Raw genomic sequence first — 17,402 nt, forward strand, 5'->3', positions numbered from 1 at the left:
GTACCAAGTTACATAAACAGTCACAACCAGTCAATCCTGCTCTATGTAGGCTGAGAGCTCTTAATTGTTAAAAAACAGTCACTTGATTGATTTTGACTGAAAGGACAGCTTGGCACAGAATGTATGTTTGCAAAGGAGGGCTAATGAACAAAAACAAAAGCATTACGCAAGGAATAAATATATATTGTTACCCCCTAAATAAAACCAATAAAATGTTTTTGTTTTTATAATTTCTTCTTTTCCTCACTAGTTGCTTTTCTTGCTTTCCACTGGTTCAGAATGAAGCTTATCAGTTCCTTTTCAGTAAGCCAAATTGTTATAAGCACCACTAGTAAGCAGAATCCTCCGATAGCTATGTGCGCTACTCTGTAGAAGAGGCCTTGATCACAACAAAGATGCATCTGAAATAAAACAGAACATTTGTTAGTTTTGTTACTAAATAAGTATTGAAAAAAAAATTGCTTCAGCTTCAACAAGATTGTTAATCTGATATTTCTAGAGTTGTAGTCAAATTATCATAAGTCAGTCGCAATTCACTCAGTGACAAGTCACAAGCTATTTAAGAGAACTGTGACAAAGGTTTATTGGTTAATGACCTGTTACTTATGACCCAATCTGTGAAATGACTTGTGATTGGCTTGTGATTTGACTTGTGATTAGCTTGTGATTTGACTTGTGATTGACTTGTGATTGGCATGTGATTTGACTTTTGATTTGACTTGTGATTGGCTTGTGATTTGACTTGTGACTGACTTGGGATTTAACTTGTGTCTGACTTGTGATTTAACTTGTGATTGACTTATGATTGGCTTGTGATTTGACTTGTGATTGGCTTGTAATTTGACTTGTGATTGACGTGAGACTGGCTTGTGATTTGACTTGTGTCCGACTTGAGATTTGACTTGTGACAGACTTGTGATTTGAGTTGTGACTGACTTGTGATTTGACATGTGATTGATTTGAAACTAACTTGTGATTGACTTGTGACTGACTTGTGATTGACTTGTGATTTGACTTAAGATTTAACTGACTTAAACTCCGCATGCTTCAGGAAATAAGAAGTAAAACTAAATGGGAGAAACAAATAACAGGATTGTAAGCCATTTGTGGTAGTTTTCAAAACTGTGTACTTTTTTGGTTACAATTTGGGTTTAAAGAAAGGAATTTGAGAAAGTTTTGTTAACTCTTCTTAAACTGTGAAAACCAGGAAAAAAATGAACAAAAAGTATGTTTTTGTAGTTTTGTTTTATTTTGGCCCTGAAAACAGAACTTGCTAAAACACACCTAATCTGGCAAAATATGCCAATTTTTTTTGGGTGTTGTTCGAAAATAACCACCTGCCAATTATGTCAATTCAGAAATCTCCATGACTGACAGCTTGTGGTCCGCTCATTTGCATATCAAAAGTTGACTGATTGATTGCCCTGCAGAGGGTTTGATACACTTGTTTGGCAGGGGTACTTGGCATTCCGGTTTGCCTAGAAACACTTGTTTACTTTGAGCTTCCTTATCAAGGCAACCAAAAAAAATAACCCAGGGGGAGAAAAATTAGGGCACGTGAGCACACCATTTGCCGACTTGGGAATTTTAGATTTAGGTGATGATTATTGCCAAAATAACAATCCAGATAATTTGAGATAGTAGGAATTTGTGTTTTCAATCAGCACAATTATGGTTCAGTGGATTATTTTGGGACCTGATAGAAACCCTGAAATCACCATTGAATTATTTAAAGTTGCAAACCCTATGCTCTTAAAAAAACAAAAAAAAATTTTCCTCCTATCGAATTTTCAATTGTATGTTTTGTTTTAAAGGAAAAAAAAACCTACTTCATTCAGAGTTTGGGTGTCTGCAACCCTCCGACAAAAAATGGCTTTCACTTTACACACAAATGAATCCCACCCTATGAGCGCCAAATTATTGTCTGGCGGCGACTAATTCGAATTTTGTGAAGAAATAATTCAATGACTAAACAGTACAAGCCATCAAAATCCATCAACAAATTAGCAAAATTCAAATCGGGTTTGAATATTCGAAGAAAAAAAAACTACGCACATACACTCACACGCAAACGTGTGTTCACCGTCGATCGTGGACGTCCTATTGTCCCTCTTTTGCTTGTACTCTAACTTTTTAGGAAGACCCCCATTGGGTTTGAACATGACCCCAATCGCAGACGTATGCAGGGAATCGTGGACGATACTGTTCTCTTCTGTTCTCTCGTATTTTTTGTCCACGGTTTGAAAAGATGAACACATACATAAGTGTGGTGTTATTTTATCGTAAAGTTGCGGCGTTTTATTGTCAAGTGCCACTTTTTTGTTGACGGCAATTTTTTTTGTTGATGGCGGTTCATTGTTCTCATCCTTTTAGCAGAATAAAGCCCTTGACAGTAAAAAAATACTTACTGCAAAAACACTCCAGCCCCCCATACTGATCACTGCACGCAAATGTAACTGGCGTGCTCTACGCTCAACTATTGACCGGCGCGGCACGCAGTTGCAGCTGGTAGTTTCGAATATCCGAATATTTGGTCAAATGTAGTTTCGAATAATTGACTACTAAGTTATTCAAAAATGGACAGCCCTACATCAAATGAATGAATCAACAAATGAACAATCAAACGAACCAATGAACGAACTAACGAATAAACAAATGGATGAATGAAGAACCAATCAAAGAAACAAACAATCAAACAACCCAAAACATGATCAAACGAACCGAAAGAAACTTTTACGAATAAACTATGTCTCAAAAACTCACCTCTGAGATGTAAGTGATAAACCATGATGCCACAAATGTGCAGAGTACCGGTACGGACGGTAACAGACCATACAGTGGCTGGAATGCTGTGTCTTTGTAATAGTTCACTGTAAAGTAAATGCTGTGCAACAAGAAACAGAAAAAGACTGTTAGAGGTGTATATGATCTTTTGGTCTTCTTTTATTTGACGAATGATTACATCAAAATAAATATTGTTTGTAATAAAAATATGACACTGTATTTGGCAAAAGGTACCCATTCATTTGCAGGGGAGTGTGGCCTAGTGGTTAGGGTTTGTGACTCATGATCAGAGGGTCAGGGGTTGAAATCCAGCTGCCGGTCATATGCTGAGTCCTTGAGCAAGCCACTTCACCCCCACTTGCCTCTCTCCACCCAGGAGTATCAATGGGTACTGGCATTGGCTGGGGAGTAACCTGCGATGGACTGGCATCCCATCCAGGGGGAATAGAAATATTCTCAGGTTGTTTCGTGCTACTGAAACTGGAGATAAACGCCGGCCTAATGGACCACATTGGCTTGTGACAGACTTTACTTTAATTTTTCCCCATTGAAGTTGAAAAAAAACCAAAAAACAAACTAGTTCCAAAACAGGCAACTGAACAACAACTAAGATTGCAAAAAAAGGCCATTATCTCAATTATTTTTTTACAAATATAAGGTGAAGATGCAAGCATTAGGGTGTTAACATTCAAACTAAAAATAAGACTTTTTAAAAAATGAAATTATGGCAACTGTACCTGTGTATTATTCGAGCTGTCATGTTGAGACAATTTGCCAGAATGAAACCAACACTTCCAAATGTTTTAGTCAGGAACCACGACGACGAGAGGAAAATGATGGAAAATAGAAGCATCTTCTGATTGTACCTACAAGAGGGGATACAGGGTACCATTATGGTTAACGAGCACAGTGGCATACCAGGGGCCAACATCGTGTGAAGCTGCTTACCGCAGCGCTGAATATTTACTAAGCAAAAACAGGCTACAAATTGTAAAACGTATGTGAGGCGTTCTGGCAAAATGAGACGGAACTGGGCATAGACTGTGTTGGAGAAAAATGCAAACAAGCGAATGAGCATTATGTTTTTCTGATTTTCTGAAAATTTTAATAAATAGTTAAAAAATACAGGAATAAGGCCAAAAAAAAAAATATTCGGTCTCTGGTCAGACCAAAGTTCCGGAATTGACGCGGCGATGCGGCTTTTTTTTTTTTTTTTTTTTTTTTTTTTTCTTCAAGCTTGGATTGTACAGACAAGGAGGGGTACTATTTTGCTTTTTTGGTGTCCTCATGTACATTGGTGTCTTCCATAATTTGCCTTGATGCTCTCGATCATTTGCCTTGGTGCAATTTCCCATTCCTTGGTGCTCTTTGGTAAAAGAAATTGAGGAGGTGCGGCAATAGAGGGCGCTGTTGGAGCTACCGCGGAACATTTTGGAAAAAAAAAGATTGACGCGCATGATTTAAATCGACGCGCGCGCTGACGAGAGACTGACTTATCATTTTTTTTGGCCTAAAAGTGTTTTTAAGAAAAAAACAATTGGCATCTTTCATTTTGACAAATACAAAACTTGAAACTTTAAAGGTCTTTTTCTCAGTATTTCACTTTTTTGACATGTCGATAAATACAAATTTTAAACAGCCTCAACTTGTCAACGGAATGTCTGACTGAAGTGCAACAAACAGGATTAAAAGAATTTCATGCTCTTTCCCATTATCAACAAACCTTCATTTTGACCTCTGCCCAGTTCTGTCTTATTTTACCAGAATTTTGAATGGTTTTCTAATGATTTGTGCTTAGCACACAAATACTAAGCAAGATTTTCTTTTCAGCTCCCTCATTAAAGCTAATTGTCAACATTTGCAAAAAAATTGTGGTTTTTTGCCGATTCAAGGAACAATTAAAAAAAGAAATTCTGAAGCAGATTATTAAAAAAATAAATCCTGTAAAAATTTCAGCTCAGTAGATGTAATTTTTGGGAAAACTGTGAAAATTTATGAAAAGCAAATGATCCTATATGCCTTTAATGCACTTACTTGTCTACGTCATTTTTGCTCATAGCAGCAAACACAAATGCCTCAGTGGTCCCGTTAATGGCAATCAGTAAAACATAGACACAGTACCAACGCAACAAAGTTGGACCTGTTGAAAATAATGGGAAAAAAAGTCCCTTGGAATGTTCAGAAATGCTTCAAATAAATAAAATAAAGACGATTATAATATAAACCTAAAAACTGTTAACAGTGTTTGTATATTAAAAAAGAAGCAATGATTACGGAACAACAACAACAGGGACTGGAAATGGAGAGTATAAAAACATCAAACTTTTTTTTTTCATTGCTATCATAAAAACATATTTCTTAAAAACTGACCAAAAATCTATGGATAAAATATCTAATCGTGCAATTCGGATGATTCACTATGCAGTGTGCCACCAAGAGTTTGCCATGGAGAGTTCATTTTTCCCAGTGCATTGTGGGAGAAAGTCAACAATTTCGCAGTGCGGGACATTTGAAATTGTTAGTTTTTTCCGGTCAGTAGTTTCGTAAGCGTATGATTCGAGGATCTGCTTGCCCCTTTTCTTTTTACATGAATGTATCAATATGGTGTTTTTGTAAGGCGGCAGAACGCTATGCCCCAATCTATAACAAATTACCTCAAGTTGTCTACTGACACTCATTCATATGGACCATGTTTTGTCGGCCGTAAACTTGAAAAATGGACTCTCCATGACAAACTCTTGGTGGTGCACTGCAGTGTGAATCGCCCAAATTAATAACCCAATAATGTGAACAATGTCCCCACCACAAGCCTGCCATCATGTGTAATCAGTTGACCAACTGCCTTGGGAGGCAGTTCCCCCTCCCCCTCCACTGGTGGGGGTGAGGGGTAGGTCTGCACACAACGCACTACCAGCTCACAGTGGAGGTATTCTACTCTTACACACTAATGACTCAAGCACTCCCCATGGAACACAACATTGACAAGTGTTGCTGAACGGAGACTGGACAGGAAGGCAACCCTAGAGGGCGCACTCCACTGCAACAGGCCCCGTCCGAGGAGCGGATCTAAGGCAGTGTGTGTATTGAGAGACAAATCACAACCTACTCATATGAATTGTGACACAAAGGCATTTCTTACCATTGGGTTCCGACGATTTGTGATTGACTGTGATGACTTGTGATTGACTGTGATGACTTGTGATTGACTGTGATGACTTGTGATTGACTGTGATGACTTGTGATTGACTGTGATGACTTGTGATTGACTGTGATGATTTGTGATTGACTTGTGATTTTACGTATGATTGACCTATAACTGACTTGTGATTTGACTTTTTATTAACTTGCAATTGGGTTCTGATGATTTGGGATGACTTTTAATTGACTTATAATTAGACTTTTGATTAACTAGTTATTGGCTTTTGATGATTAGTGATTGACTTGTGATTTTACTTATAATTGACTTATAACTGACTTATGATAGGCTTGTTAACAACTATGACAAGGAGTTACCTGAGCCAGTGCTGAGCAGTGCTCCACCATAGATATCCAGCAGGAGATAGGAGTAAGCTTGGCCAAAGACCAGGACGGTACAGCCTATCAGAACTACAAACTTCAGCAGACACTTGAGCAGATCGGAGGCAAGCGTTATGGACTCCTGTTGGATAAGAACACTTTAATACATCATGACCAAATGTCCTCATGCTGCTCTGCAGGATACATTGCTCATCAAATTCTCTTGTTTGAGTATTACATGTAAACCTAATTTTGCTGAACAAATCTTTTTCTGCGCTAAGCAAAATTCTACGCTGCGTTATTGTAAAGAAAAGAAAAAGGAACTTTATTCTTGAAGTGACACAAAATAAAAACAATTTTGCCGTAATTACATGTATATGTACAATTTATGACATAATACAAACCCAAATAGTTTCTTGGACACAAGGCACTTCTTGTATCTCAACAACAGCAAGTATTTTCTGATGATTCAATTAAGACGAATATATTCCTCCTCATCTTTTTCGTTTTACAACTTCTGAAATGCTCGCGTGAATAAATCTGTGACAAGGGGGAAAAAAATGTGTTTTCTTTTCTACATTTCACTGGTCTTTATTTCTAGACCTTTAAGCCATTTTCAGTTCTCAAAAATTAGATTTTTTTTTCTTTTTTTTTTTTTCAATTCAGGGATAAACTCTACCTTGAACAATGCATCAATTTGAATACAACCACATATACATGCCAACAGCCGTACAAAAAGCCATACAAAATTTCAAGTTTTCCATTCTAAGTTTGTGCACACAAAATGGATACACACAGCAGGCTAAATTACGTACGGCAAGTTCACTCTCTCTGGAATTTAATATAGCTCTATGGCTGAATCAGACAGTCTTTATCTATTCATTGCTTCCAAATATGACAAGCCAAGTCGAAATTTGATACATCTGGCTGTCCATACCTTTGACTGCTTCTCCAAAGGTACTCCCCTCTCCAGAGTCTGAGCGAAGAAAAGGTAGCTGCCTTCCTCGATGGGCAGGAAAATAAACCGGGCAGCTAGGGAGCCCAGATTGTTGATGACATCATAGATACCCTGATCCCCAAAGCTCAGCATGTCAAACACTGTCATGACGTACCGTTCTCCTGTAGGAAGATAGAGAAAGAAAGCCATATTTATCCATATACAGACACTGACTGCTTCCAATAATGTAGGTAACTAGCCTCCCGAGGTGATCAATGGAGCATTCTGTTTTCCCGAGGCGAAGCAGAGGGGAAAAAAAAATATTCCTTCGATCACCCGGGAAGGCTAAATTTACTGTACCACAAGTTTAAGCAGTCAATATATTTGCTCTTTAAGCTTCATTGACATTCTGCTTTTTTTCCTCTTTTTTTTCTGGAGAAATAAAGTGAACTTTGATCATCCTACAAACTCCTCCAAAACTTCCTAGTGGATTTTGTAGGATCTAGGAGGAAAATGAAAAAAGTTCAAAATTTCACAAGCACAGGCATGTGTCAGTATAGCTTCGTAGCCCCACAAAACAGCAATGAAATGATGAGAGAAAACTTACCTTCAGTGAGAATTTGTTTGAGGAAACCCTGCTTGAAGAAACTCAAAGTTAGATGAGCTTGCTCTGGACTTATCCACTGCAAGAAAACACAAATCGAAACAGCATAATTTATACATGTAAATCTTTAGGTGTAAGCTTAAGGACTCCTCGCATACATACAACCGTTGTGGCACAGGTAATTATTTATATGGTGCAAAATACTGATGTTAAATAAGGGAATTAATGTCAGCAAAATGAAGTTCCTAGATAACTTGCAAGGATACTTGTAGGGTTCAACATAATCAGAGTGGTATTCAGGTCCTCACAAGTCTTCACAAGTCCTTACAAGTCCGCACAGGTCCTCACAAGTCCATCACAAGTCCTCACAAGTCCTCACAAGTCATCACAATTCCTTACTAGTTATCACAAGTCGTAACAAGTCCCTACAAGTCCTCACAAGTCCTCACAAGTCCTTACAAGTCTTCACAAGTCATCACAAGTTATCACAAGTCCTCACTAGTTCTTACAAGTTATCACAAGTCCTCACAAGTCCTTACAAGTTATCATAAGTCCTCACAAGTTATCATAAGTCCTCACAAGTTATCACAAGTCCTCACTAGTCCTTACAAGTCCTCACAAGTCCTTACAAGTTATCACAAGTCCTCACTAGTCCTTACAAGTTATCACTAGTCCTTAAAAGTTATCACAAGTCGTCACAAGTCCCTACAAGTCCTTACAAGTTATCACAAGTAATCACAAGTCCTTACAAGTTATCACAAGTCCTCACAAGTCCTTACAAGTCCTTACAAGTTATCACAAGTCCTTACAAGTCCTCACTAGTCCTTACAAGTTATCACAAGTCCTTACAAGTCCTCACTAGTCCTTACAAGTTATCAAAAGTCATCACAAGTCCTTACAAGTTATCACAAGTCCTCTCAAGTCCTGACAAGTCCTTACACATCCTTACAAGTTATCACAAGTCCTCATAAGTTAACCACAAGTCCTTCAGTTTCAAGAGAAGTTGCAAGCTACTCACAGGCATTCATTTGTCCATGTTCACCCCCGCCCCTGTTACCTTTGATTTGATTTGTGATCGACTCAACTGCAACTATGGCTACACCTAAAATTGTTGTGTGTCGAAATTTGTGGAGGTGCAAACTAAAACATAATTCTAAGCCAACTCAACACATGTTTACAACTCCTAAGAATGATGAAAGTCATGTTTTGTCCCCAGTTGCTGAAATGAGACTCATGTTTCTAGAGAACGAAGCACACAGGACAACCATTTTGCAAATCTCCATTCATGACCAGGAGATGGTGCTTCGTGACCACTCACTAAGCTCCATGTGCAGGACACACTGCTTGCATGTACTGGTTCTGAAGTGTATGGCGTGAAACAAGATTTACCCTAACCCCCAGGGTGTGTGTAAAATGATATTAAAATTGGGGGATTCAGGACTGTTGTGGTTAATTTTCACCTGAATGTGCACAGTAGGGTAGCGTTTTCATGGTAGCGCCTGACGAGTAGCTGCAATGGTGTTCATGTATTAACCTATCGCGGTAGAATCCCGTCAACGCAGCTTGTGAAATATTGTCCAATTGCATGATATACAAATGGACGCAGAATGCCCAAAATCTGAGACAAACAAAGATGAACGTGCAAAATTCCATAGGGTTGTCTGAGGGGCGTGGCTAACTTGCAAACGGCGATAGGTCAATTCTCCCTCACTTTCTCTATGTGACCTTTGAGGGAGTGCTTCTTCACCGAGTCCGTAACTATACTACAAACGTACTTACTTGCTTTGAATGGAGTTTAGGAAATATGTCCCGCACTGACTTGATAGGAAAGTCATCGTCTTTTTTTCTTTGCTTCCAAATGAAGTAAATGAAGTACGCATAGTACAGGCTAACGTAGATGACGGTGTAGCCTAACTGCAAATGGAAACAGAAAAACATAAACGAGTTGTTGGTACGTCCATATCAATAAATATTTTTACCAAAAAAAATTGATGCACTTGAAATAAATGAAATCTAAAAGCAAAGTGGTTTGCAAGTTTATGTTGATTTATATCAATTTTGGCTGATTAATATTAATAAAAAAACATTCCCACTGGTAAGAGAACAGCGTTCAGTTGTTCACCTGACTGATGCAGAATGCATAAATCCCCCACTGGGGAAAGAAGACCACCAATACTGCAACAAGCACTGACCGCCCACCAATGGCAAGGCCTTCAATGACAACCTGGACAAGGCAATTAAAAATAAATTCAAGGTTTATCTTCAAATTTTTGTGTGATTAAAGTAAATTTGAAAGTACAGGTAAGCAATGAGTAAACTCCTGCTCAGAACCGAACCTTTCTGAAAGCTTAAACTGTGCAGAAATTAAACAGCACATTCTTATGTACGTGAACCACAGAGCCTGAAAGGACTAAATCCTTTAAGGGGCCATATATTGTAATTTTTTTAAATGCGATCCTTGAAAATGCACCTTTATGTCTCATTTAACCTTACTTAACCTTTCATTTGCCATTTTCTAGGGTATAATGGTGCCGTTTTGGTTTTCATGCTAATGTTATGTCCATATTCATGAGCAAAAGTTAGATGTCATTTAAGGCAGAAACCTCAATGTTACAGCTATTTCAGCACAAACAAAATTGCCCGAATTTTGGATATTTTGCTGTTGTCAATTTTCTTTTGGTGATTTGTTGTTGTTTCAGTACATGACAGCAAGCTAATGAGCAATTTTTTTTTCTCAAAAATATTTTAAATGAGCAAATGTTTGGGTTCACAATTTGAACAGAAAATCCCTGAAGTGCGCAGGTCTTCCTAAAATGACATCACAGCGATAGAGCCCTCAGTTGTCGGGAAAAGCAAGGAAAATAGTAAATGTTTGAAGAAGTGCACTCAATAAAATTAACCAAAAATGGATGTCAAATAGTTTTCACACATCTAAGAGAAGTAGAAAGTTGCACACACAAAAATGTTCCTTAGTAAAATTCATGTCATGATCCCTTTAAACATTATTATAAAACTATGGGCAAATTTAAAGGCACTCCCGTATCGTTTGGCAAAACGGTTGTGTAAAATATTACAATTTGCTCATACAAGGCAATTTCTAGTGCTATACCTACAGAGGTCAGGGATATGAATTTTCAGCTTTTAGTTATCATACATTACCATTGTGCCTTCTTTTGAGTACAATCAGCAAAATGGGTGAAAAGTAATCATTATTTTGGAAAAGAGTCACATGCATCTTATAAAAAACTTCCTAAAATTACTTGCAAAAGGCCCTTTTGTACGTCACACAGCAAAAGCATTGGTATTTTTTGGCCCCCAATATAGCACAGAGTTAGAAAAGCCGAAATGAAAAAAAAAAAACACCCTGATTTAACAGATGTATTTGACTGATCAATACCAAATGCAGAAAAGAATGTTTGGATGTCCGCACCTTTAGTTTAACAAAGAGCGTTGCCTGCCCTAGCACCAAGAGAGGCTGTGCTGATAGTTCTAGAATAGCCGAGGTGGCGTACACCCACACGCCAAATGAGTAGTTGGCAACGACGCTTGGATCAGGTTGCTCAAGGAGTGCCATCCATACATAGCCGAGAAGCATACCACAGGTGATGCCGAGGGGAAACCTAAACAACATAAGAAAGATTTCTGGGTGATAAGCCGTTACCATCCCAGCTCCTTCAAACTCCAACAGGAGTTGTGAATGATCTTGAAGGATTGAGGAAGCTAATTGAGTCAAGCAGCTACATTTACATGAGACTTGAAATTGCTTGAAAGTTTAGTGCAACAAATAACCATAGCCTAACACAACCGGATGTAGAGTCTGAGAACAGCTAGTGTATAATTGTCCTTAAGACCTCGGACGCGGGGTCAACTCATTTAAACACTTACATGTGTTCAAAAAGGCACTGGAATTAGCATGTTTGCATACTTCATTGTACTTCAAAGACAGTAGAATCATCATGGCACATAGCAATCAATATAATTTAGAATAAGGGCGTTGCTTAACTCACATACACATTAATGATACGAAGGCAGGTCACAAGATTGGATAATGATGATTATTTTCTTCCCTTTATGCAGCTGGTCCTGATCCCTAACAAAGGATGGTCAAGCCAAGGCGTCGGAAATGGTCACTATCAACAACATAAATCCTTGATGAATCAATGCAGGTATTGAGAACTCTGGCACAGGTTAAAATTAGAAAACATTCCTCAAGTGCGCACAAGGTATGCTCAACTTTTTTCAAGTCCGAGTGCCCTTTCCCAAATTGGATTTGATTCATCTTGTTTAATTCATAATCTTGGATCAAGACCAGGGGTTTCAAGGGATTTGCTTACGAGCACCAGAGCAGATTGATTGTGAGTGTCCAGTCTCTGTGTTGGCCTTGGCTTAGGCAAGCTCGACGGAATGCCTCCCCAGCTATGAACAATGTGGTGGAATACAGGAGCTGCAACCTACAAGTGTAAGGAATATTGGATATTATTATTTATATCAGGCCTCCAAGTAGTAAAAATAAATCAGTGTATTGCATACTTTTGGAAAACTACCAGGACGACTATGCAATATCGTTTTGTTTTTTTTTAAATTATTCTTGCATAGACATGAGACATTTTATGGTATCGACACCCAGTTTGCAGGTTCTCGTTCCATCAAGAGTGCAGAAACTCACAGTCGTCAACCAGTCAACAGACGGTCACACAAAGTGTTAATCAACAAAATTGGCAGCTTCCAGCGATGTAAGATTTGCTTTGGTATTCAGTAAACAAAGAATTCAACAACATTTTTGGAAGTAAAGATGCCAAAAATACCTTGCATGCAACCAAGAAGGCAGTAAATATTCTGCGAGCGTATCTGGCCGAGAAGAATCTACAGTACCAATGGATTTTAAGATCCAGGACAAACTTATGCTAGCGGGTATTTCGTCGAAGTTCTGTTTTAATCCAGCGTCACTGATTTCTTTCGGATCAAGTCAGCCTGATATAAATAATAGTATTGGATGGCCACCCAATAATATGTAATTATTTTCTTTCAAACCCTCCTGCTGTCTGAACAGTCACAGACAGTCCAAAAATTCAATACTCTTCCCCTGCCATGCCTTTTACACAGGCTAGTCACCAACAGTCAAATCGTATTTCAAGCAAGCACCATGACTAGCCAAATTCAGTCAACAGACAAAAACAGGCAAGTGGTAGGGCACAGCTGTCTTATCAATCACCTACAGTCAAAGTATAGCTGTATCAATTTACATAAACAGTCACGGCCAGTCAATTCTGCTTAATGCATGCTGGGAGCTCCTAACTGTTGAAAACAGTCACTTGATTGATTTTGACTGAAAGAACAACTTGGACCAGAATGTGTGTTTTCATAGGAGGGTTAACTTGATAATATAAGTGCAACAGGCTCTTTACTGTCAGTTAGCTTTAACCCTCTCAGATCTTCCCAAATCTATCAGGCATTTTTGAATGGTTTTGTCGGGATTGAGACAGGTATGACAAGCCCAGCCATTGCTTTTTCACATGGGAGGAGTTTGGAAGATTGAGAAAAGTTTCTATTAAAAATTGTATAAAGAGGTTAGGGTTATTACCTGACTGAGACAACTCCCAACATTTCCTTGGAGATGTACCTCAGTATCAGAGCATTCAGCACAAATGTTGACACCCGAAACGTGATCTGTGTACAATAAGGACAAGATCGTTAAATCATAAATAAAATTGCTGATGAATGTGATGAGACGGCCCTTCTGCAAGGGCCAAGTTGTTTTCTTTTAACTAAAGTCTGAAACCATTCATTTCTGAACAGTGAGTGTCGAAGAAGGGAAGATATAAGCTGAAAATATTCAAGTGAGAAGAAAACCCCAGATTAGTTACACTTACAGCCAAAAAAAACCTAATGCACATGGGATAGCCAAAGTTGGAATTTGTGTGTGAAAATGTTTCCGTTAAATTATTGTTATTAAGGAAAATTAAGGAGATATCAAAATCTGGTTAAATCCAATTTTTTTTTCAAACCAAATACGAATACACCGAAACTTCCCATCCAGCTCACAGTCATGCCAACAAAAAGTGACGAGCGAGGTGTTGCATGCAATGCCCTCCCAATGACTGGGTGTATTTTGCAGGATTCAACGACCACTGGGCCTTTACAAAAACACTCCAGAGCTGTAATGTTGAAAACATGGATGGGAACTCTCTGATAAGTCGAATGGGCAGGCTATTCAGATACCAAGAAGACCACGAGCAAGTGAATGCAGTAACAATCAGAGACCATGGAGCAAATCGGGGGATGTTTTCAGTTGTTTTCTTTTAGCCTGTGTCACAAAAAAAAAGTAAGGCTTAAGTTTTTTAAGGTTGGTTTCAAAATAATTATATGGTTTCCAAAATTGTAACCGAATAGTAGAAATCAAACCAAATTTTAAAAAAATCCAGATTTAAATCCCACCACTAATCCATTTTATGTGTCTAAGGTTTCCTAAGGTTTTCCCAAATGGTCAAAATGTCTCCCAATTAAAATAAAAACTACCCCATTTTTCTCCTAGAAATCCCCCAAAGACCTATTCTTAAAGGGAAAATACAACATTTGCAAACATCAAAAAATAAAACTACCAAATCATTTTGAAATACCTTGCTGGACTGTTAGTGAATGACAGTGTAAAGCATCCTGTAAAATCATGGCACCTGGTATACTGTCATTTTCAAGAAAAGTGGTATTTTTGTATCAATTTCCAACGCTGATCGGCCGATCAGCGTTGGAAACAACTGGCTTTTTTTTCAAATACTGGCCCCAATCATGCCCCAATTGACCATCGCACTTGTCTGCAATCGATTTAATACAAACCTATGAACGGGTACGAGCCAGCTAGACTGGTTCCCTGACCTTACAATTCCCCAATGTATGTAAACTGCTCTGTTTCTTCTTATATGGAGTCAGGGAACCAGACTACAGGAAAATGATCGTTTTTCTTGGTTTTTATAGCATTTTCGAACCCAAAACCTCAAAAAAGTCAGTGTAACTATATTTGCTATATATTTCCAACCCCCCAATTCCATCCATTTCTGAAAATTACAGCAAAAGCAAATGATGTATATTCCCTTTAAAAATGAATCAGTTGAAATACTCAAAAAGTTGCAGTCTTGGAACAGCAGCCTGAAAAGTTGGCACAAAAGACATTTCCAACCAAGCAAGGAGCCAATGAAATTGCTGATTGTTGAACACTGGCAATGTCTGATTACATTACTTCCAATTCATTACCTGCAGTAACATGTTGTAGGATACAGATCGCGCTGCACCTGCCAAGACTTTGCCGCTCGCGTCTGGCTTTCTCTCTTGCTTTGTTCCATCCGCCATGGTGAAATCGACGTCCTCAATCAGTCAGCTCATGCACTGAATCACTAGTATTATAGAAATCATCAAAATAATAGCAGTTACACATCAGTTCTGAAAGAATGACTGTTCAAACTTAAACAAGTGTGGTATCCACGATGAAAAAATCACTATCCAAATGTGGGTGCACAGGAAGATTTACACGCAATAGTTAGGTCTGATTCCCATCTCCTGAATACAGTGTCAAAGTCACAATGACAATGTAAGCTGGGGAACCAGACGAAGATATGTCACGGTAAAAAGAGTCCCAAAAAATACTCACGAAAAAAAATGTTGCAACCTGACGCCTGCACTTCCGCGATTGTGTACGAAGTATATCAATCAATCAATCGATCTTACTTTATTTACCACATAACAATACAAAACAATAAGAAAGAATGTTGCAACCTGACGCTTCTTCAGCGGTTATGTACAAAGTCTATGGAGAGTCATTTCCTAACAAAGTTTTTAATTAACAGTATTTCCGGCTACGGCTACGCGGCTACAGAGTGGGAGTCCCCTTGACAATGCTTGAGAACGAAGCAACACAAAAGGAATGGGAGTTGCTGAAAAGATTCAAAGTTCAAACCAACTACCCTGTTGCTGGCTACGCGGATACCGAGTGGGAGTGCAGTGGAGCATGGCGTGTGTGTCTGTGTGTAGGCCTAGCTAGGGATGCTGCTAGTCACCTCGCGCCTGCAACCGTATATCCCATAGTGGAGTTTTGCTTGCAGTACGCTACAGATACAGATACTTAGTAGTACGTACAGGACAGGTAGCGCTGAGAAGGTTTGTTGAGGGCAATCAAACGTGACTCCGTAGCCGGCTTCGGCTACGAGTACGAGGTGCATAGATCATGGAGATAGATCGAGTGGCGGGGTATTCTGCAATTCTTTTGTGCCCAACACAACATTCTTTCCTCTATTTGTTCAAACAATCGGGGACCAGTTCACTGTCAAATGTCCACTGCAAATGCTGACTAATCCCGGCGTGAACTGGTTAGAAATTTAAAAGAAAAATGTGTCACACAATCGCCGCGAGATCGTCCGATCGCATCCCCCAACTGCGCCCAATGGCCAACAGTGCAACAGCCAACCTTAATGATTTTCCCGTCATCCGTAAACGTCATGCATCAGCAGCTGGTCTATGGGCGCAGCCATCTTTGAACATTTAAGACTGGTTTCCGATCAATCGATTTCCGAACACCTGAAATTCGAACGGAACCAGTGATAACAGTGGGAATTAATGGCTATGGCTACAGATTTTGACATACATGTGAACATGCTATCAGTATCAAACCATCCGCAGCCGTAGACAAAAGCGCCCACTGCAATCAGTGGCTAGGCTGTGTGATGATCGGAAACTCCCCCTTCGAGTCTGCAATCAGACTTAGTATGGAAAAACACACGATACGGGATTCGGCACCAGACCACTCATAGAAACATCGCTGAATGGCACCTGCGCGCTAAACAAAATAATACACTCAGCTCTCAGTCTCAATGATTCACCACATCTAAAATGTACTCATTGTCACATGCGTTCTGATGATGTAAACACTGAAATTTCGAGGTCCAGAATCAGACTGACAACCCCACGTGCTCCCTGAGGAGGTGTGTGTTTTTCCCGCGTGAAACTTAAGTTTGGGCAGGAACTCTCGTAAATCATGAGCCTGTTTGAGAAGACCAAGTCGTCCGGCAAAGTTTTGTTGGACGACACCACCCCCCTTCAGTGTGTGATAGAAGCGGCGCAGAACGTGGAAACACATATTGTAAGTGCATGAAGTGTGTACTGTACGGTATTAATTTTATGTACAAACACCTTTAACTTGAACTTGAATTTGTAATTTGTTCATTTTAGACGTCTGTTCTTTAAATTGGAACTGATTCGAAATTATTACTTAATATTATTTATTCTGGAATGACCATGATTATGTTGATTTATTTTATTTAACATGTTTAACTGTAGGTAGTGTATATTTTGCCGGAGGTAACGCCGGCAAACTAACGTTTACTAAAGGTTTGCCGGCGGCAATCCATATCAACAGAGGGCGCTGTACTCTTTAAGACAGGGCTGAATTATAACATGTATTAAATTCCCACCAAAGTTGTGTAGCACAGTTGGTGCAGTGGTTAAGCAATAGCTCTAGTGAGTGGGATGTCCCGAGTTTGAATCCTGACCCCCGCCACAATTTTAAGGGTTTTTTTT

At 39.0% G+C, this 17,402-nt stretch overlaps 2 protein-coding genes and 1 non-coding gene across 5 annotated transcripts in view; 1 reads left to right on the top strand and 2 right to left on the bottom strand.

Moving 5' to 3' along the window:
• On the bottom strand, window positions 1–16,404 carry LOC119726685 (protein RFT1 homolog). Of its 2 annotated transcripts, none has more exons than XM_038198475.1 (14): window positions 16,294–16,404; window positions 15,087–15,226; window positions 13,423–13,508; window positions 12,176–12,292; window positions 11,272–11,461; window positions 9,964–10,065; window positions 9,621–9,755; window positions 7,845–7,920; window positions 7,238–7,419; window positions 6,298–6,442; window positions 4,819–4,924; window positions 3,522–3,650; window positions 2,764–2,884; window positions 1–401 (listed from the first exon to the last, which is right to left on the bottom strand). In XM_038198475.1, exons 2-14 carry the CDS (start codon window positions 15,180–15,182, stop codon window positions 225–227), a joined length of 1,662 nt encoding a protein of 553 aa, XP_038054403.1. In that variant the 5' UTR covers window positions 15,183–15,226; window positions 16,294–16,404; the 3' UTR covers window positions 1–224. The 2 variants fall into 2 exon arrangements, with proteins under 2 accessions (XP_038054403.1, XP_038054404.1); XM_038198476.1 differs by lacking the exon at window positions 16,294–16,404 and adding an exon at window positions 16,227–16,263.
• On the bottom strand, window positions 5,577–5,865 carry LOC119727048. The gene has a single exon (XR_005270887.1). It is a non-coding gene; the product is annotated as a small nucleolar RNA SNORA53 (small nucleolar RNA).
• A 228-nt stretch (window positions 16,405–16,632) lies between the features above and the next one.
• LOC119726684 (PX domain-containing protein kinase-like protein) overlaps window positions 16,633–17,402 on the top strand; it is a 32,993-nt gene continuing 32,223 nt past the window's right edge. The window contains exon 1 of one of the 2 annotated variants that reach the window (XM_038198473.1): window positions 16,633–16,965. In XM_038198473.1, coding sequence (XP_038054401.1) covers window positions 16,861–16,965 — 105 coding nt within the window. In that variant the 5' untranslated portion in view covers window positions 16,633–16,860. The remainder of the gene's footprint in view (window positions 16,966–17,402) is intronic. The other variant, XM_038198474.1, reaches the window with a different exon arrangement.

Source organism: Patiria miniata, unplaced genomic scaffold (genome assembly GCF_015706575.1).
Source record: "Patiria miniata isolate m_02_andy unplaced genomic scaffold, ASM1570657v1 HiC_scaffold_2, whole genome shotgun sequence".
NCBI classification, from domain to species: domain Eukaryota; kingdom Metazoa; phylum Echinodermata; class Asteroidea; order Valvatida; family Asterinidae; genus Patiria; species Patiria miniata.